This window comes from Anolis carolinensis, chromosome 1 (assembly GCF_035594765.1).
Source record: "Anolis carolinensis isolate JA03-04 chromosome 1, rAnoCar3.1.pri, whole genome shotgun sequence".
Lineage (NCBI taxonomy): Eukaryota > Metazoa > Chordata > Lepidosauria > Squamata > Dactyloidae > Anolis > Anolis carolinensis.
In genome coordinates this window covers 344,036,851-344,059,243 of record NC_085841.1, presented here as the reverse complement: position 1 = coordinate 344,059,243, position 22,393 = coordinate 344,036,851, and the positions used below count along the sequence as shown (strand labels likewise).

At 37.9% G+C, this 22,393-nt stretch overlaps 1 protein-coding gene across 3 annotated transcripts in view; it reads left to right on the top strand.

The window, feature by feature from the left end:
- The window catches only part of atg2b (autophagy related 2B), a 65,507-nt gene extending 48,387 nt beyond the window's left edge, over positions 1-17,120 (top strand). For all 3 annotated transcript variants that reach the window (XM_003214321.4, XM_008108665.3, XM_008108614.3), the window contains exons 31-42: positions 789-1,015; positions 1,580-1,688; positions 1,940-2,134; positions 5,106-5,207; positions 6,177-6,255; positions 6,403-6,607; positions 7,910-7,979; positions 8,588-8,670; positions 9,697-9,818; positions 9,959-10,113; positions 10,804-10,953; positions 12,163-17,120. In XM_003214321.4, the coding sequence (XP_003214369.2) occupies positions 789-1,015; positions 1,580-1,688; positions 1,940-2,134; positions 5,106-5,207; positions 6,177-6,255; positions 6,403-6,607; positions 7,910-7,979; positions 8,588-8,670; positions 9,697-9,818; positions 9,959-10,113; positions 10,804-10,953; positions 12,163-12,393 (1,728 nt within the window). In that variant the 3' untranslated portion in view covers positions 12,394-17,120. The remainder of the gene's footprint in view (positions 1-788; positions 1,016-1,579; positions 1,689-1,939; positions 2,135-5,105; positions 5,208-6,176; positions 6,256-6,402; positions 6,608-7,909; positions 7,980-8,587; positions 8,671-9,696; positions 9,819-9,958; positions 10,114-10,803; positions 10,954-12,162) is intronic.
- The last annotated feature ends 5,273 nt before the right edge of the window (positions 17,121-22,393 follow it).

The following is a 22,393-nucleotide window of genomic DNA, read 5'->3' as shown; positions in this document are numbered from 1 at the left end:
ACTTTAAAAGGTTATAGGACAGGGGTCCTCAAACTTTTAAAGCAGAGGGCCGGTCCACAACCCTTTAGACTGTTGAGGGGCCGGATTATCATTTGAAAAAAATACGAATAAATTCCTATGCACACTGCATATGTCTTATTTGTAGTGCAAAACAACAACAATAAAAGAACAATGCAATATTTAAAAATGAAATCAATTTTAACCAACATAAACCTATCAGGATTTCAATGGAAAGTGTGGGCCTGCTACTGGCCAATGAGATAGTCAAGTTAATTAGGATTGTTGTTGTTGTTGTTGTGTGCCTTCAAGTCATGTCAGACTTTGGGTGAGCCTAAGTCTAAAATTAATTAATTAATTATTTACTAAATTTATTTACTACATTTATATCCCACCCTTCTCACCCCAAAGGGGACTCAGAGCAGCTGTATGTACATACAATATATTATTAGCATAGCACAATATTAGCGTTATATAATACTATATTGAACTATACCGCTATACTGTAATATTATATGTACTATATAACATAGAATTGATATTATTGTATGGTATTATTATTAGTATTATATTATATAACATTATAATATTTTATCAATATTATATGCATATGCAATATATTATATTATTAAAACTGATATAAAAATATTATATTATAAAACTGAGGGTGGGGGCCAGGTAAAGGACCTTGGAGGGCCGCATCCGGCCCCCGGGCCTTTGTTTGGGGACCCCTGTTATAGGAGCTCTTAATTCAATATCCTGTGTACACTTAATATCTTGTGACCTTCTAGGATAAGGAAGAAGAGCCAGTAGTGAAAAAATTTGTTGCTGATGTAATCCTGGTTAAAGACAACCATTTCAGCCTACCTTTAAGAAGAACTGACACAAACAAAGGGCTGTTGCGCTTTCCTGTGCCGTTGATTCGCTATGTTGTGAAAGAAATATCACTCATTTGGCACCTTTATGGAGGAAAAGACTTTGGGATTGTACCACCTACATCTCCAGCTAAAAGCTACATGTAAGTATTCCAGATATCAGTTCATTACCTTTTTGAAAAGTAGCATCGAATTTGATCCTAAGGTACAAAGCAGGGGTGGGGGGCTACTGCATCTTTTTTAAAACTCTGTTTGTACAGATTCAATCTCAATCACTTCCCACATTAATTTCATTTAAGAAAGTACAGAATGGTTGCTTGCAGAATAAACCCAATTCTGATTATTGTTTCAGATTAGGATTCCTTTAAAACATGGGGCCAGGTTTACCCGTATGCAAGCATATCCAAGATAGGCACCATACCTAACAAATCTATTCTTCAAGTTGTAAAATTTTCTTGATAATCATATAGTGTTTACCTATCATGTTGTTGTTTTTATACCTTTACACAGTTACTTAGTCACTACCAAGAGGAAGGTTTGCTTCAGGACACATTATCAGAAAGTTCAATATCCTTTTCTTTTGCATGGAGAATAAAAATATGAAGTTGTGGAAAATGATAGAAAATTTCAATTTGTGTCTGTAAAGTTTTTGTGAGCCAAAGATTAATATTAGCCAAAAATTAGTCATACTCTACCTCTTACTTCAGTAGCCCTCAGAGTTCGCCTTCGCACACACCAACAAGGCATGGACGTAGCACAACCTGTGCAGGAAGAGGAAGGAACCCAGATTTCTTGATGGAAATACAGTTAAGCAAGGTGAGAGCATAAATAATGTAGTTACCGTTGCAGTTTATTTCTTCCAATTGTATATTTTCCAGTTGTTATTGGACTTGTCACCCCATCTGAAATTCCCCCAAATTCCCATGGTAGATTTTAGTCAACGTTCTTCTAATTATTCTGCTACATAATTGTGGATATAGTTTTATCAAAAACCCCTGTAGATTCAAATCATTATGGAATGGCAGGATATACATATTCTAATATTTCTCTATCTCTGGTTTTATAAGGTAAAATTCCAGCATGAGGTATATCCATCAGGTGAAACAGAGGGAGAGATGAGCATCTTGGAACAACCGGTATCCCGCCAAGTGTTTGTGGTTCAAGATCTTGAGATCAGAGATCGCTTGGCTACGTCACAAATGAACAAATTTCTTTATCTCTACTGTAGTAAGGAGATGCCCAGAAAAGCCCATTCTAATATGGTAATGCTTACTTGTAAAAAAATTATTATTGTAAACACAGGTAGAGTAATACAAACCTCAATAGCCATTCCACGAGGCTAAATAGAACATATAATTACATTTTTACACATTTATCTGCCATTGTGTCCAGCAGTTTTTTCCCCCTCCCTCCCCCTTCGCCCTCCACCCTCCGGGAACAGTTGTATGGTGAGTGTTATAAATGTGTGAATGAAGAGCAATTAGAATATGTGTATAGTGTCCCAATATAATCTTACACAGACATTTGACTGCAAGTCCAGTAGGACTAAACTGATGATGGGATGTGTCTAAGCATTAATGTTCCAACCCAGGGCAGGTTCCTGATTACAAGACATTTGTGAGGACAATCAGTCGAGTTCACTAACAAGCCCTTTCTTAGATCATACTGAACATGCATGAACATGGCAACACATATTCCACCCCCAGTTCCTAACTTGTCCTGCAAACAATTGCCAGTTCAGGGCTTAAATGTTCTGTCAAGTTGTCTCTGTCCTCCACTAGGACTTGAAAGGCAATCCATGTACAACTGGTCACTATAACTTGTATTGTGCTTACAACTTTCCTGAAAGGTATGCATCAGGAAATTGTCCAAGAGCAAATGAAATAACATAGTATTGGACCAAAATATCTTGGTGTGCAGGAATGGTACTAGACAACCTAAGATTGTCTTTGTCATTTTCCCATATCCACACAAGCTAGAAAGTTATCAGTAACATATATAAAATTACTAGCTGTGCCCGGCCACACGTTGCTGTGGCGAAGTATGATGGTATGGGAAATAAAGTATTGAGGAATTGGTGGTAGTTAGGTAAAGGGTAAACGTTTTCCCCTGACATTAAGCCCAGTCATGTCTGACTCTGGGGGTTGGTGCTCATCTCCATTTCTAAGCCAAAGAGCCGGCGTTGTCCGTAGACTCCTCCAAGGTCATGTGGGATGACTGCATGGAGCGGCCTTACCTTCCCGCCGGAGCAGTACCTATTGATGCACTCACATTTGCATGTTTTTGAACTTCTGGGTTGGCAGAAGCTGGGGCTAACAGTGGGGGCTCTCTCCGTTCCCCCAATTCAAACCTGCGGCCTTTCGGTCCAGAAGTTCAGCAGCTCAGCGCTTTAACATGCTGCGCCATCAGGGGATATTATGTCCTAAAGGTTGTGAATATACAATATTTCTGATTGGTTTTTTTTTCTGTTGGAGGCAAGTATGTATGCTGCAATTAGGAAAAATGATTAGGATGTAATGGCCTTGCAGCTTTAAAGCCTGGCTGTTTCCTCCCTGAGTGAATTTTTTGTTGGGAGGTGTTAGCTGGCCCTGATTCTTTCCTGTCTGGAACTCCCTTGTTTTCAGAGTGGTGTTGTTTGCGATATTTTATGTGCTTCTACTGTCTGTGGCCCTGAGAAAACAGAGGATTTGCCAGACATTGATGATGGGAATACTTTGTTGGGAGGTGTTAGCTGGCCCTGATTGTTTCCTGTATGGATTTCCCCTGTTTATTTACTATCCTGGTTTTAGAGATTATATTCTATCCCAGTAATTATTTCATATTAAAGTGGAATCTCACTTATCCAACATTCACTTATACAATGTTCTGGATTATCCAACGCAGTCTGCCTTTTCATAATCAATGTTTTTGTAGTCAGCGTTTTAAATTCATTGTGATATTTTAGTGGTAAATTTGTAAATACGGTACAGTAGGGTCTCACTTATCCAACATAAACAGGCTGTTCCTGAATCCAACAGGATAACATTGAAATTACTAAATACAGTAGAGTCTCACTTATCCAACATAAACGGGCCGGCAGAACGTTGGATAAGTGAATATGTTGGATAATAAGGAGAGATTAAGGAAAAGCCTATTAAACATCAAATTAGGTTATGATTTTACAAATGAAGCACCAAAATATCATGTTAGACAACAAATTTGGCAGAAAAAGTAGTTCAATACACAGTAATGCTATGTAGTAATTACTGTATTTATGAATTTAGCACCAAATTATCACGATATATTGAAAACATTGACTACAAAAATGCATTGGATAATCCAGAACATGGGATAAGCGAGTGTTGGATAAGTGAGACTCTACTGTAATTACTAAATAGCATTACTGCGCATGGAACTACTTTTTCTGTCAAATTTGTTGTATAATATGATGTTTTGATGCTTAATTTGTATAACGATTACCTAATTTGATGTTTAATAGGCTTTTCCTTAATCCCTTCTTATTATCCAACATATTCACTTATCCTGCCGGCCTGTTTATGTTGGATAAGTGAGAGTCTACTGTTTATTGATAATCTTATATTATCTGCTTAGAACTGGATTATATGAGGCCCCTTCTTCACAGCTGTATAAAATGCGCACTGAAGTGGATTATATGGCAGTGTGGAGTCAAGATAATCCAGTTCAAAGCAGATAATATAAGATTATAAATGGGTTATGTAGCTGTGTGGAAGGGCCTTGAGTCTACACTGCCATATAATCCAGTGCAAATTAGATAATCTGTGGAAGAAGCCTAAGTGAGGCCTAAATCTGCCTGTCCCCTAACTGAACCCTGGCTGTCCCTGGGCTGGTTGCTAGGAGACCAAGTGGGCAGAGATTAGTCCTCTAAACTGGCAGCAATTGGATAAAAAAAATTATTGCTCTCCCTCTAATTAGGACTTTATTTTTCTTTTCTTTTTGTTGTATCAACCTGGAGGCATGGATAATGGGTTGTGTTGTCAAATTTTGAGGTTGGGGGGCCTGTAGTTTTGTTGTTTTGTGAGTCGCCGTGATGCCATCACTCTTTTATATATATAGATGTCTATTGAATTCTCTTCATATCCATAATGTATATGTGGGGAAGACGTTGTAAATATTACTCTCTGTGTGTGCATGCCCACACATGTATATGTAACAGTTTCTTTATGAATTTTCACTCTCATTAAGCTTTTCTTTACTTTTTTTCTTCGGCTTCAGTTGACAGTGAAAGCATTGCACGTTCGTCCAGAGTCAGGCAGGTCACCACAAGAATGTTGTTTACGTGTGTCATTAATGCCACTTCGCCTCAATATTGACCAGGTAGGTTTACAAGAATTGACTTATAGAAAATGCAATTGGTGTGATACAATTATCTATTAATTACTGCTTGAAAAGCAAATTATTTAATCCTTGCTTAGTTACCTATTCGGATAAATGATCATCCATTTTGTTGACTTAATTTATGTGTTAAATGTATTCTTTGATTAATATTTGCTCTTATTGTATTTGTGAGGTAACTGGCATGGGGAACAAAAATTATTTCTGAACAATAGATAAAATTTTAGCAAAACTCCTTACAACCAAAAAAACAAAGATGTGGATCAATTCCAATTCTTGTTGCTTTAGCCTCTGCCTTTTTTGAGATGTCACACTCATTATTGATAATCATTAGAGAAATAGTTATCATCATGTGTGAAGGGAATGTCTTCCACAGCTGTATACACTACTCATTTTTTCTGTTTGTATGGAGATGATTTACACCACTTTTAATAAACTACCCACTGATAGTAATTAAAAGAATTTTCCCCAAGCTGCCAACAGTATATTCAGATATAGTGGATTTTTTTGTTTTGTTTTTTGCTATAAGTGAAAATCATAGGAAATAATACGTCAGTGGAAAGCCATGGCAATAGCATCTGCTATGAACTGAGCATTTCGGACAAGGGGCCTCATTACAACCCCAACATTTTATTTGCTGTAGGTTTGGCATGATGGAGAATCAGAAATCTATACTGTTTTTTTCTCTTGTGGCTTGGTGAAAAACTAGCAAGATCATGCTGTGAAAATTATTTCACTATGATATGACTGTTTCAGCTCAGATAATGCAAGTTGAACAAACATTTGCTTATAGTTCTGCTAATTAAAATAAATCTAGAAGATTATTTATATTAATGCCAACAAAGCAAATTTCTTTTTTTATGCTTGTACAGAAACACAATGAGCAATCGTATCTAATGATGATGGGGAAGACTTTCCATTTCAAACTAACACATTCTGTTTATGTTGTAGGATGCTCTGTTTTTTCTGAAGGATTTTTTCACTAGCCTATCTACAGAAGTAGAAGCCCTAACGACCCCAGACCCTGAAGGTAAATATTCTGAGATCAACACTTCCATATCTTATTTTAAAAATATATACATAACAAGTGTCATGAAGTCATATGAGTAGTTACTTTGACAACAGCTCCACTTTCATTGAATGCCTTGGATTTCATCATGATTTTATTTATTTGCAGTTAAAAAGCCTCCTGGCGCTGAAGTAACTTGCAGCTTGCCTAGGCATCACATTGGTTTCAAGGAGCCGAGTCCAGTAATTTCTTTCTCTCTACACAAGGAGTCAAGTCAAAATGGAAGCGTTGATTCTGTGGATGGACTTAATGGTGATGACCATAATTTTGCACACGAAGAGGCATCATTCAGTGATCAGCCAATCTTTTTCAGGTACCTTGGGATATCTTTTATCGACACAATATTTAGAGAAGTTCTCATCTTCCTTCCTTTTGCTGCTTTTGTGAAGTCTTCTAAGTTCTGCGGTACAAAATACAGTTGGCTTCCACGCAGTATCCCCAATCCAGAATACTGCCTACATTGCCTGTATACACATGAGTACACATTAGAATAACATAGAATCATAGAATCACAGTTGGAAGAAACCACAAGGGCCATCCAGTCCAAACCCATTCAAAGCTCTCCCGATAGATGACCATCCAGCTTCTACCTAAAAATCTCTAGAGAAGAAAATTCCACCAGACTCCGAGGCAGCATGTTCCACTGCCAAACAGCTTTTACTGTCAGGAAATTCTTCCCAACATTTAGGTGGAATTTGTTTGCTGTAGTTTAAATAAATTTTTCCCTTTCCTAGATACTAGAGCTGCAGAAAACAAGCTTGACTCCTCATTCAGACCATCTCACACATACAGAAGAAGGGGCAGTTAATTAAAGTTGATCACCTCTTTGACTTTAGGGTACTGTTTAAAGATAAGTTAGTAAACCAGTAGTCCTGAAAATTGACATTTAGTAGAAGTGGAAACAGAGACGAAAAATAAGCACCGGGGGAGGGGGGAATACATATGAAAGTAGGGAATCAAACACAAAGGATATTTCCTTTCTGCCCTGCCCCCCTTTTTTTGTTTTATATGGAATTCTCACTTACCCTTCTAACCTTTTAGTTGATCAAGAGGAAAATAGTCCTGATTAAATTATTCTTTTTCCATAATTGCTGGGTTCCCGGACAAAGCCTTTCAGCTCCTGTAACTTATAAGGTTGCTTAATTGTCAGGTTTGACTTTTGTATGACCTCTTTTCCTCGTTCCAATGTTATGCACTTCAGCTATATTGCTAACTCTTCTGTTCAGATCATTGTTAGGTAGATAAGCAGTTCTGAAATAAAAAGCAGCTGTTTTACAACAACTAAAATTTTATACAAATTGGTTGAACACAAACATAATATGGCTGAGATTCCATTCCATTTCAACTGAACAGTTTGCTGTATTTCTTATGCTCTGGTTTACCAAAAAGTCAATAAGACACGATTGTTTTTAATATTGATTAGTGTATAGCTGGAAATTTTTGGAACCCTCATCAATTTAGCAAATATCTGGAAGTCAGTGAAGCATTTTTTAGGCATCAGATTTTATTGCTTGAAGTAAAAATAGACTTCGATTTTATCTACACATTTCCAAACTATTGCTTTTGTTTCGATGTAACATTTTACCATTTTTTCTTTCTTTTTGATTCACATCAGAGAATTTCGATTCACATCAGAAGTTCCAATACGTCTTGATTATCATGGCAAACATGTTTCTATGGATCAGGTTGGCTTTTCCTTGTTATGCACTCCACACATTTTACCCTTTCAACTTGGTCTTTCAGTTAGCCTTGTGATTTTTCATGTCAGTTAGTTTAGTCTTTTTTGTTATTTAAATATGAAGCTTTACTTTTCTAATATTTTTAAATGTTAAATTGTTCACAAGGAGGCTTTATAAAATAAGTCTACAGAAATGCAGATTCCACAGGATTTTCACCAACCCATTTGCTTGCACTTGTCTTTTTATAAATATTGATAGTAGAAAACAACAAGTCATCCACTTTTATAAAGCTTTCTTGTTTGGTTGCCCGGAGATTGTTATTCACCACAGATGACTTCGCAGATTAGTGTTTGCAAGTGTGAAACAAACAGCGTGTCTTATTAGGGAGAAGACCCAACCCCCCATACCAATAGAAAACTCCACAGTAGTTGTCCAAGTTTTAGTAGTTTGTTTGGCAGTCTTATATAAGACAACAAAAATTATACATTAAAATTCTTCAATAGGCTATAGACAGAAATTTGGTCTGCCTTGTTTAAATGCAAAAAAAGGGATAAGATTGATCAGACACGTAATGCTTATACATTTTGGATTAACTTTACTTTTTTAACTTCCAGGGCACATTAGCTGGAATTCTGATTGGTCTTGCTCAGTTAAATTGCTCTGAACTGAAACTGAAGAGGCTTTGCTACCGACATGGGTATGTTTTCTCAGTTGTCTTATCTCAATCTCATAGAATAACTCTGTCACTGTTGTGGCAAAAACCAACAGAGTAGTGGGACACTTACAGCAGTACATGTGTGGTGATGGAGATACAAAGTGGTTGACTAGAATTGTAACCAATATGTGAAATGATTTGTTCTTTAAAGTTGACTACTTTAAACTTGTTTGGTTTAATTTAAATGACTTTTTAAAAATAACATTAATGCATTTCAAGCATTAAAACATGATTAATTGAGCTCTTGATTTATTTACTGCATTTCTACCCTGCCTTTTTCCACCTTGGAGGGGACTCAAGGTGACTTAACACATAGGCAACCATTTGATGCCTTAAAACAACGTACAATTAAAATAAACATTTTAAAATAGAATTATAAAATACATTAAAACAATTTTAAAAAATTTAAATAATGCATTCACAATTAATCCCATAATCCAAAAACATAGTCTGGGCCATTCTAATAGTCAGTTGCACATTATTTCATATCTATCTATTACACAAGTGCTCCAAAGGCTTGGTCACAAAGCCATCACTTTCTTACTTTCTCTAATACATAAAATAACATTCCACAGTATAAATACAATAATCAGGATTCAATTTTTTATTAAAACATTAAGGCAAAAAACCAAAAATAAATAAGCAAACAAACCTGGTTTCAACAACAACAAACAGTTTAGACCAGGGATCCCCAAAATAATTTACCCACTGTCACTTTAAACTTACGATTTGAAGTCATCCTCAGTCTAGAACAACTTGAATTCAGGCACACAATAACAGTCCTAATTAACTTGATTACCTCATCAACCAAAAGTAGGCCCACACTTCCCATTGAAATACTGTTTAAAAGCTTTAAGAATCCCAGGTTTAAACAAAAAATATTTTTGTTTTGTTTTTAAATGAATAAATGCCCCCCCCCCCCAACCTTGGTTCTTTGTGTTTTCCTATTTTCATTTTCAGGTAATTAATCTTTATTTTTGTCCACACTAATAAACCTACTTGTTGCAGGTTGCTGGGTGTGGATAAGCTGTTTTCTTATGCCATCTCAGAATGGCTTAATGATATCAAGAAAAACCAGCTACCAGGTATTCTCGGAGGAGTAGGACCAATGCATTCACTGGTTCAGTTAGGTAAGTTCCTACAGCAGTCTTCAAATCTTCCGATCTTACTTTGAACATTTAAATTTAGCTCTATACTGTATATGGATATTTTTTTCCTGGAAAGTACTTTGCCAAAGTTCTTATCCACAACTCCCTCTTTGTAATTACAGTTCAGGGTCTAAAGGACTTGGTTTGGTTACCAATAGAACAGTACCGAAAAGATGGCCGGATTGTAAGAGGCTTTCAGAGAGGAGCAGCTTCTTTTGGCACTTCGACTGCAATGGCAGCATTAGAGTTGACAAACAGAATGGTCCAGACCATACAGGTATATTTTCTTTGTTATTTGGGGGAATACACAAAAGAGGCCTAATTTTGAGGCCTTGGTGTGGTTGTACAGAATATTGAATAATTAGATCTTAACTAAAGCCTTGAATTTCATGCCATTTCGTATAAGCTTATTTATAGCCAGTTTTGTACACAATGTTAAAATACACGTGGAACGGAAGCTACAATATTAACTTAGTATACCTTGAATTCTGTAATAAACTTAGATAATATTTCTTTTCTCCTTATTTGGGAGAGAAAAAGGCATGACCTGTAATTTTTTTGGAAGCTTCTGCTGTTTGAAATTGCTATCCAGATTCAAAAGAAGGTCATGTTATCATTTCTATACTGTACTTTTTTTTAGAATTCATGCTCATCATTAGCAAATTGTCCATGGATTTGATGGCAGTGTGTATAAGAAAAGGGTTTATTACGTCATATACCTTGAACTACTTGTTTTCATTCTAAGTCCTCCTTTGGATTACTGTGTGGGACATATACTAGAAGCTAACTTTTTAGATATCAGATATATTAATGTAATCACTGACAAATGAGGAATAAATTCACAGTTTTTAGGTCTGACTTGTCTTTTAAAAGCAAGTAGGATCCCTGTAACTTTTATAATCAGTATGTGTGATTTTTACTGGAACAACATATGTGCATTATTTTTTTATTTCAAATTGAAACTTAGGCAGCTGCAGAGACAGCTTATGACATGGTTTCTCCTGGACCCAGCTTAATTGAAACAAAAAAGATCAAACGACTTTCTCGCTACCGTCTGGCTCATCAGCCTGTAGATCTTCGAGAAGGAGTGGCCAAAGCATATAGTGTCGTGAAAGAGGTAAGGAAAACACCATTGTCTTCTGGCTTTTTGCAATACGTTTGCCTCAGAGTCATATGACATTGAAGAGAGAGAGTGTTGTAATTTGTAGATTATATTAAGCCAGTTACTCTGTTTTATGATAGGGGTAAGTAAAGGTGAGAGTTGGAAAGCTGCCCACATCAAGATTTTTTTGTCCCCAAATGTAGTCTAGGGCAGTGTTTCCTAAGATGAATAATGTGGCATTGGCACCTATCCTACCCTTCCATGTGCCAAAGACCAGTTCCATAATTGAGCCTCTTGGGTACAATTGTTGCTTTCTTCTCCTGTCCAGTGACTGGCAGCAGATGATTTAGGGACTCATTTCCCAGACTACCACTTTGAATAATGCTGTTCAGAGGAGTGTGGGGAGCAATTTTGCTACATTTTTGGATACCCCCTCAGGCTATTTTAGCTCAGCAGAGGCCTTTATAATAATAAATCATCTTTCAAGCCCACTTCCTGTTAGAAAAGATCTCTCCTGGGCTTTAAAAAGTTGTGCAGGGATGTGGAAGAATTTCTCCTCTTTGACTGATAGAGGGCATTTGGAGACCATTCTTTTTTTCTCCTTGGGTCACAAAATGGCCATGGAGGCCACATTGGCCACAGTTGTAGTAGCCTTGATTATTGATCAGCATGCAGGAGAAGGTAGATAGGTAGGCAGGCCTCCTGTCTGTAGTTTATATAATACAAGGTTGAATAACAGTAATGAGTAGGTCTAGAAACCAGTTTTCTGTCCTGGAACACTGGGGGTACCATGCAGATTATCAAGACCCCAAATTGGGAAAAATAATACCCAGTTTCGGTTTACACTCCTATTTCACATTGACTGCCCTTGAAATGCTGCCAATCTTTCTTCTTGGCTGCTGATCATTATGTTGCATCTCTATTCCTTCACAAGCTCCATTACAACGAATCAATGCTACTTGAGATCATTGCTTGACATCTTATGTCTCTGTGCTACTTGTCACCTGCAGTGCTTGGCCTATTCACAAAGTCAACAAGATAATTGGCCAGTGTAGCTCTGCTAGGTGCCCTGTTTCTGATCTGTGGGAACACAATGCCAATTCTGTTGTGTTGCAGTGGGTGATTGGGCTGGGGAGAGAAGTATGGCTTACAGTGAAGTGACTTCACTCAAGGAGACTTGGTAACTCCACTCACTCTATTTTGTGTTTTTGTAACTTTCTGAAGGGGATTACTGACACAGCCCATACCATCTATGAAACTGCTGCTCGTGAACATGAGAACAGAGGAGTAACCGGAGCTGTCGGGGGCGTTCTCCGTCAGATTCCACCAACAGTGGTGAAACCTCTCATCGTTGCCACCGAGGCAACATCGAACGTTTTAGGTGGCATGAGAAACCAAATCAGGCCTGATGTGCGCCAGGAAGAGTCTCAGAAGTGGCGCCTTGGAGAGGACTGATAGCTTACATATGTTTGAGCCACAGAGTTTGAGAATCCATCTTATCCTCATGGCAGCTTTAAATGGGACATATCCTTTTATTATGTCAAACATGAAATTATGCTTGTTTATCTCAGGAACACAGGAGATTGTAAAGCTATTTAATGTCAAACATGAAATTTTTGAGTAGAGAACAAGCTTGGTATTTGATAGTTGTTGGTGTAGTTCATGTTACCAGTACCTGCTGGTCTGTGCCAAATGGAATGGCATCTTTTGTTGCCAAATCCACAATATGCTGGTTTTAGACTGGATATACCATATTTTCCTTGGAATATTGTTTTTTTGACATCAAGAACTTTTGTTTTTCTTTTAAAGAAAACCCATTTCCCCTATTTGCAAGTCTGTATTTGTATCTAGAGGGATTCCATGAGTATGGTTGAACAATTTTTTGTAAAGTTGGTTCCTTTCTGAAACAGTAGACATGTGACATGAAGAACCTAAATGCTACAAGATGTTAAAAAGTAACTGGGTTCTCAATTATTTTGCTGGCTATGAGTGTTTGCCCCTTCTGTGGCAACTAATAGTGAGGACAATCTGACTTGGTCAAAAATTGTTTCCACACAATTGTGAATATTGAATTGTTTCACCTACATGTTGACATCCTCCTTTTGTGGAAACTGGGGCAGTTTGAATGTTGCAGACATGTTCTGTTGTGTTGCACTTTAAAGAATTTAGACTGTACCTTGCTTTTTTAAAAAAAAAGTTAATAAAATATAATGTGCATTTTTGCCTAGTATGGTTTCAAAACCTATGCAAATTATTTAAAGGGAAAAGACACATCAAGTTTATCGATAACAAGGAAAAAAAGTTGCCTGAATGTTCAGGTTGCTGGACAGCAAAGATTATCCAGTGAGTGACTGGTTCCTCACACGTGTGCAGTTGTCCTGTTTCAGAGAAGAAGAGAGGTTTATTGTGAAAGAGGTACCAGCTGTTGTCTGTATTATGACTATATGATGTCAGTGCTATGCACGGTTTGTCTTATTTAATCTGTCTTTTCTGTGGAATCTTCAGTCCAGAAGAACCAGATTTTAAACTTGTTTATATATCAGAACAGTTTTAAAGTGGTTATTTTGCTATAACCTTTACATTCTAAATTAAGTTAAATACTAATATGGGTTACTAATTGCTCTCAGTCCTAACTTTTTGTTTTGGTCTGCCTACAAGGCTCTGAAATAACATACAGGAGGCCTATGAAATAACTGCTGGAGAATTTTGTTGTGGAGCAAAAAGGTTAGTGCCGTAACATGGGAAATGACAGTGAATATCTTGCAGTTTGTTCATTTCACAATTTCTGCATTTATGAATTTGTTACCATAAGAAATGAGGGGCTTTTGTTAAAGTGACTCAAAGAAAGAGACCCTGTAATTTGTACGGGTGGTGGAGACAGGTGCTAGAATATAAAAGAACAGCCAATAATCTCTGTACTTAAAAAATATTAAGCTAAAATAGTGATGCAGTAATCAGCTGTGCATTTCTAAGTTTGTATAGGACTGTGATTTTTCTCCATTTTTGTTTTCTTTTAAATGTAAATTCTATACCATTTCATGTTACCTGTAAAAGTAACCCCCAGGTTGATAGCAGTTTGGTTGACAGATTGTTCTAAATTTAAGATGATTGTGTTATATATCTATTCCTGATTCTATGTATTTGGAAACATCCAATATCCAAGGATGGAGGGTTGTCTAACAACATTTAATAAGGATTCATTCTCCTGTTTACAGTAATGATACTGTAACTGCATTAACATTGCAATAATGGGTTGGATATAAGAATCCTTTTACTGGTGCGTGACCATAAACACTTTTGTATGTGTGTGTTGAGTGCTGCTTTGGCAATATTTGCTGATTCAATAAATTAATCACCAAAACGGATGGCCCTCTCTGCCACAGTGGGCCCATTTGGAGGTTTTAATAGTCAGATTTTCACCATGTCTGGAGGGCTTCCATTTATGGGCATTTATTATTGTATAGTTAACTCAAAATAATTAATATTTCAGAAATGGCAGAAACACTTGACTTTTTGTGGCCACTTTCAACAAGAACATGTAAAGAGTTCTTGTAGCTCTTTAGAGATTAACGAAAAGAATTAAATTGGTAGCACAAACTGTCGTGGACTAAATAAGCATCTGAGTAAGTGGACTTAGTCTACAAAAGACTTACGAAGTAATTCCATGCATCTGAGGAAGTAGACATAGTCTACAAAAGCTTAAACTACCAACTTCATTCTCTCATTTAGTCTTCAGGGTGTTACAAGAGCTCGTTACATATTTGATATTCCAGACAAACATAATTATGTCTTTGAGTTTTCACAAGAACACATTGTGAAGAACACATAGCATTTCTGTTGTCAGTTTCTCATCAGGGGCTTCCTTTGCTATTTTTGACATTTTGAAACTGACATTGGAGCAGCAACTGTGCTGGTACTTTATGCTGACTTCTTAGTTCTTGTGCGCTAGGGAAGCAAACAAAAGAGTTCCATCTTAAAATTCTGTAAATGTCTAGCTAATATGAACTGCCCACATTTCTCAGTACTGTAGTGGCAAAATGAAAGAAAATGCTTTAAAAACGACGTATATAAATGTACAGTACACTTTTTATTCTACTTCGGCTGACAGTCATTCGTGCTTTATGCTTCATGATACTTGACTGTATCAGAATAACGGTTAAAAGGCAGTTTCGATTCTTTCCATTTCAAAAGCTTTGGATCGCTCTCTCTGTTTCCAACCAGCTGGATTGAAGCTCCCTTGCTGATCTAACATCTGTCAACAAACATGAACAGTCTCTTGTGTTAAGTCATATGAGGTTAATATAGGGGCGGTGTATAGCCCACTGGCTCCATCAGCAGCTAACCACTGCTCTTAGTTTGCATATAGGCATCCAGCAAGAGTCAACATTTTACAGTGGTTTGAGTGTTGGATTACATAGTCCAAATCCCTGCTCAGCAGAGGAAACCCACATAGTGACCCTGGACAAGTCACACCAAGCCTCGGAGGAAGGCTAACCTCTGGATAAATCTTGCCAAGACAACAGTAAAAGTGGGCTAAATCTGAGTGAACTACAACATAGAAAAACAAAAGTCAATTCCAAGACCATGTATCCACTTAGAAGAACTTGCACAGGCAACATAATTGCAAGCAAGTCTATATATATTTTAGATTCCAATTCAATTGGGATCCTAAGCAACAATGATGTTTTTAGTTCCCTGTTTCATATTAGATAGCTAAATGTATCCCAAATAGAAAGTAGGTTTTCCATCAATAGATGTAGACTCAAAGAGCATGAATTTCACTGGAATTTAAGAACCTAATTATTAACATTTTACATTTTGTAATTTTTAAAGAGATATATCACTTGAATGTGTAAAATATGAATACTTACCTTCAAATCTGTTCTTATAGCTCAGTAGAACATTTATTCCCCAATGGTAGAAATAACAAGTCTATGTGGACAGTCCCAAACACTTACTGTTTTTCACACAGATGTTGTAGCCCAGGAAAATACATGCCTAGATTAGTCTGCAACTATGTAAAAATAATATTGCCACACTCATCAAGACTATAAGGAATGTGGCACATCAAGTTTTCCTTAATTGAAAGCTCCTATTTCCATTGAAGCTTTTTTTGGTGATAGTTACCTTAAAGCCAATGAATGGACAGAAGCATGTACTTAATGTAAAATTGAGTTTTACTATCCAAGACGCTATACTAGTTTTATGAGATATGATCAAAAGTCTCATGTGTTTGCTGTGTTTTCCTATATAAGTGCTTCTCATAAGAGAAAATCAGGAAAGCCTGTGTAAGTGAAGCTCTGTGGACACTTCACAGATGATTTTTTTTCACAGTCCTGAGGCACATTTCTGTAAATGTTTATTTCATCTCACATTTAAAATACGCTCAGTTTGTATTCATTTGTCATTGTATTATGGCTATTAAACCATAAGCTAATTTCCTTGAAGTTCCATATGTTGCACCAGAAGTAGCTGAGAGAAAGAAGTGGACTCCATTTGAAGTGGAATCACCCTGTCAACCTGCAAATGTGATACCTATTTTTTTCTATTCTACTGTAGTTGTTGACTAGCAAAACACAGTTTAAATGGGTATTAAATAGCATCCTGGATTTCATAGCAATAGGTTATTATCAGTAGTAAAAAAAACATGCGGGTATCTGCACTCTTGGCTTTTCATTATTATAATCTTTGTTTCATGTATCACCAGCCTTCTGCAGCTTACGCTTCTGACAGCAATTTCAGCTTGTTCCAAATACTGAATCATGTTTACATTTTAGAATCAAGTTGGCTCATTAATAATAATAATGTACTTGTTCTGGATTTCCAAGAAAGGGAAAAACCACATAAGCTAAAGATAGCTTAACAAAGAGGAACTGTTTGTATACATGTATATTTTTTACTTATGTGTCAAAGTTAGCCTTTTTTGTGGTATGCTTTTGTATATAGTTTGCTAGCTCAGAACAAACTGTATAGTAGGATAAAAATGTGAAGGCTCTTTGAAGGGAAATCGCTGTACTACCTTTTTCTTTACTTTGCTGAGAACACGTGCACTCTCCCAAACTCGACTATTCTTACTACGGACGAGTACCAATCTTGATGTATATTGAACGTCCAAGGCCTTACACAAATAAGATGTTCTGCTCAACTGCTGTCATGACAGAAATAAAACATTCTAAACTGCCCTTTGTTTGAGTTATCTTCTGTAAATATATTGTAGGAATTGCAAAAAGATTCTACTCTTTCCCTTATAAGGTCAAAATTAGTAGGAACTTACCCAGAAGAGGCCCCTTAAACAGTCTTCTGAGCATGGCTTGAACCAGCCAGCTCATCAGATTCCTACATATCAAACTTGGAAGTTCAAACAACATGCTCAGGCAAACAACTACTACATTAGTTGAACTTTGCAGACATGTTCTCATTTGATAACTAGGCAGTCAAGTGGTGAATGATCTAATGTGGACCAAAGGCACAGGAATTTAAGATGATCTAATAACAGGTATGAGCACACCAGGAACGGTTCATTCAGGCAGCTATCAGTTCATGAGAATGTGTGTGTATGTGCGTGTACAGTAAGACCCCAAGTATCTGTGTGTGTGTGGGGGGGGGAGGGGTATTTTCACTGCCAACAAACTGTTACCTGACGTTGCGGATATTACCAACATCATTAAATTATCTGACTTCAAATCCCAGCATACCATTGAGTTATGTAAAGAAGTGGCAAAACCCTTATTCTTTTTACTGGCTTCTACTTGCACAACTAGCATCAAACATTTACATGCATTTATATTCTGTTAATTTCTTGCACATCACTGGAGGTGGCTAGTGCTAACTGACTGTTCTTAAAAGGGAAATTGTAATTAAAAAAACTAAGAAGTTACGTAAAAACCATAGAGAAGCTCTGTCTATACAGAAGCTTTAATTGGGCCCCCATCTCTTTGGCCTGAGTCTGCTGCTTTTCTGGGGGCATTACAGGAAGTAATTATGCTGAATCATGTCCTTCTGCATTAACTGTTTCAGCCTGAACCGAATTCCCTCAAGCACAGTGTACCATTTAATGCAACAATCTATGCCGACAGACAGAGTGTGGGTTTTCAAATGCTATTTGCTACAGAACCTTGTAGGTTGTTTGTTGTCCTAGCTGAGGTTTATCATCTGATGCTACTTGCGTTGAAGTCTAAAATGTAAAAGCCTGGGAACAGTTGTAGAAACACTTTTAGGTCGACAGCATAAAGATAATTCAAATGATGTAACATCCCATTTTTTTTCCTTCAGATATAGAGCTGAAAACCATGTTAGCCTCTAAAACAATGTTGGAAGAAAAACGATTGGATAGTAGGAGGAAGGATTCTTAAGTCCCAGTGCTTGATTAAATGAAAGGAAGCATTTCTAAGCATATTCATGGGAAATGGAAATGACAAGATAATGCTGCAGTAGTCACAGATACACAGCGTTAATTTTTTCATACTATCGTTGGCAGAGGCAGACACCCCAGCCTTTTTCACTTTCCCACTGTGTGCAAACTAATCAACTCCATCAGAGGCTGGAGTCCCTAGAAGCTTGTGCTAAAATAAATTAGTTTGTTTTTAAAGTGCCGCAAGAGTCTTTCCTTTAAAAATAATATCCTGAAACATATTGCTATTTCTGTGGGGACAATGGTTGTGCCAGTAGAGGGTGCTCAGGAACCATCTATGTGGCCCAGTTTTTCCTATGTTCAAAAAGCATTTCAAAATGTGTATATTCAAAACAGATACAAACAATACGCAGTTGGGTGCTTGCTTAAACTTAGGGTTTTCATTTCAGCCACATTGGAGAAGAAGAATGGATACAAATTTTCCAGCATCAACATTGGCAACTTACAAACACTGCCAGGGTGGTGTAGTTTTGCAAGGTCTTTTGCCATCTCTGCCAAAGACTACTGATGCCTCATCAAACTGCAACTCCCAGTATTTCATAACATTGAGCCATGGCAGTTGAAGTGGTGTTACATTGCATTAATTCTACAGGGTAGACGCAGCCTGAGTCTGCACACCTCCATCCCTACCAACTTCCCATGAGGCCTGAAAGTAATTTTATAACTGGTGGTCTGGCAAATTGTTGGGAATTAAAACTGCCCACTGTTGTATGTTCCCACCACTGTTGCCAAGTAAGCTCCTGGGATCTATGAACGGGTATTTTGCCCAGGTTCACCTCAATCCAGAGGCTAGCCCTGATTTGACTCTTACAAAACATGAAATGGCCCTGACTCTGAAAGGAATAATCAAACAAGCCCAGGAAGACTCCTAAGTCTGGGCTCAGACAAAGATGATTTTCAGTTTTCCCCCTAGGAACCCATAGTTAGAGCACAGGGTATTTCTGACTTGCTGAGATTTTAGTTCCAGGGAACAAAATGAATAGTTGTTCTGTGTTAAAAGTACATGCTTTGAATGCAGTTCAGTCACTGGCATCTCCAGGGAAAGTTGGGAAAGAGTTCTGCCTGAATCTCCAGAGACCTGATGCCTGTGAATGGAAAAAAATATTGAGGTAGATAGAATCATAGAATCATAGAATAGTAGAGTTGGAAGAGACCTCATGGGCCATCCAGTCCAACCCCCTGCTAAGAAGCAGGAAATCGCATTCAAAGCACCCCCGACAGATGGCCATCCAGCCTCTGCTTAAAAGTCTCCAAAGAAGGAGCCTCCACCACGGCCCGGGGGAGAGAGTTCCACTGTCGAACAGCTCTCACAGTGAGGAAGTTCTTCCTGATGTTCAGGTGGAATCTCCTTTCCTGTAGTTTGAAGCCATTGTTCTGTGTCCTAGTCTGCAGGGCAGCAGAAAACAAGCTTGCTCCCTCCTCCCTATGACTTCCCTTCACGTATTTGTACATGGCTATCATGTCTCCTCTCAGCCTTCTCTTCTGCAGGCTAAACATGCCCAGCTCTTTAAGCTGCTCCTCATAGGGCTTGTTCTCCAGACCCTTAATCATTTTAGTCGCCCTCCTCTGGATGCTTTCCAGCTTGTCAACATCTCCCTTCAACTGTGGTGCCCAAAATTGGACACAGTATTCCAGGTGTGGTCTGACCAAGGCAGAATAGAGCATGACTTCCCTGGATCTAGACGCTATTCCCCTATTGATGCAGGCCAGAATCCCATTGGCTTTTTTAGCAGCCGAATCACATTGTTGGCTCATGTTTAACTTGTTGTCCACAAGGACTCCAAGGTCTTTTTCGCACACACTGCTGTCAAGCCAGGCGTCCCCCATTCTGTATCTTTGATTTCCATTTTTTCTGCCGAAGTGAAGTATCTTGCATTTGTCCCTGCTGAACTTCATTTTGTTAGTTTCGGCCCATCTCTCTAGTCCAGGGGTCCCCAAACTAAGGCCCGGGGGCCGGATGTGGCCCTCCAAGGTCATTTACCTGGCCCCCGCCCTCAGTTTTATAATATAATATTTTATATCATTTTAATAATATAATATATTGTATCTACATATAATATTGATAATAATATTATAATGTTCTACAATATAATACTAATAATAATACCATATAATAATATTAATTATATGTTATATATTACATATAATATTACAGTATAGTGGTATAGTTCAATATAGTAATATATAATGCTAATATTGTGAAATATTAATAATATAATATATTGTATGTATATACAGCTGCTCTGAGTCCTCTTCGGGGTGAGAAGGGCGGGATATAAATATAATGAATAAATGTAGTAAATGAATAAATAAATAATTTTAGACTTAGGCTCGCCCAAAGTCTAAAATGACTTGAAGGCACACAGCAACAATCCTTGACTACTTCATTGGCCAGAAGCAGGCCCACACTTCTGATAGGTTTATGTTGGTTACAATTGTTTTCATTTTTAAATATTGTATTGTTCTTTCATTGTTGTTGTTCTTTTGCACTACAAATAAGACATGTGCAGTGTGCATTGGAATTTGTTTTTTCAAATAATAATTCGGCCCCTCCACAGTCTGAAGGATTGTGGACCGGCCCTCTGCTTTGAAAGTTTGAGGACCCCTGCTCTAGTCTGTCAAGATTGTTTTGAATTCTGCTCCTGTCTTCTGGAGTGTTAGCTATCCCTCCCAGTTTTGTGTTGTCTGTAAACTTGATGATCGTGCCTTCTAACCCTTCATCTAAGTCGTTAATAAAGATGTTGAACAGAACCGGGCCCAGGACGGTACCCTGTGGCACTCCACTTGTCACTTCTTTCCATGATGAAGACGATGCATTGGTGAGCACCCTTTGGGTTCGTTCGCTTAGCCAATTACAGATCCTCCTAACCGTAGTTTTGTCTAGCCCACATTTTACTAGTTTGTTTGCCAGAAGGTCGTGGGGGACTTTGTCGAAGGCCTTACTGAAATCCAGGTACACTACATCCACAGCATTCCCTGTATCGACCCAACTCGTAACTCTATCGAAAAAAAGAGATCAGATTAGTGTGGCATGACTTGTTTTTGGTAAATCCGTGTTGACTATTAGCAATGACCGCATTTGTTTCTAAGTGTTCGCAGACCACTTCCTTAATGATCTTTTCCAGAATCTTGCCTGGTATCGATGTGAGGCTGACCGGACGGTAATTGTTTGAGTCGTTCTTTTTTCCCTTCTTGAAGATAGGGACCACATTCGCCCTCCTCCAATCTACTGGGACTTCTCCCGTTCTCCAAGAACTCTCGAAGATAATTGCCAGTGGTTCTGAAATAACTTCCGCTAGTTCCTTCAGTACTCTTGGATGTAGCTGATCTGGCCCTGGCAACTTGAATTCGTTTAGAATGGCCAGGTGTTCCCGGACAACTTGTTTCCCTATTTGGGGTTGGATTTCCCCCAATCTTTCGTCCATTCCATGTTGCTGAAGTTGAAGATGGCTTTCTTTTTGTGAGAAGACCGAGGCAAAGAAGGCATTAAGCAGTTCTGCCTTTTCCCTATCCCCTGTCGCCATCACCCCATCTTCTCCTTGCAGTGGCCCTATCGCCTCCTGTTTCTTCCTTTTTCTACCAACGTAAGCAAAAAAGCCTTTTTTGTTGTTTATTATGTCCCTGGCAAGCCTGAGCTCATTTTGCGCTTTAGCCTTGCGAACCTTTTCCCTACAGGTGTTGGCTATACGTTTGAATTCTTCTTTGGTGATTTCTCCCCTTTTCCACTTCTTGTGCATGTCACTTTTGAGCTTTAGCTCAGTTAGAAGTTCTTTGGACATCCATTCTGGCTTCTTTGCATTTGTCTTATTTTTCTTCTTTGTTGGCACTGTTTGCATTTGCGCCTTGAGTATTTCACTTTTGAAAAACTCCCATCCATCCTTAACTCCCTTGTTTTTTAATATCGGCCATGGAATGCCGCTCAGTAATTCCTTCATTTTTTGGAAGTCAGCTCTCTTAAAGTCCAGAATGCGTGTTTGACTTGTCTTAGTTTCAGCATTCCTTTGTATTGCAAACTGCAGGAGCACATGGTCACTTGCCCCTAAG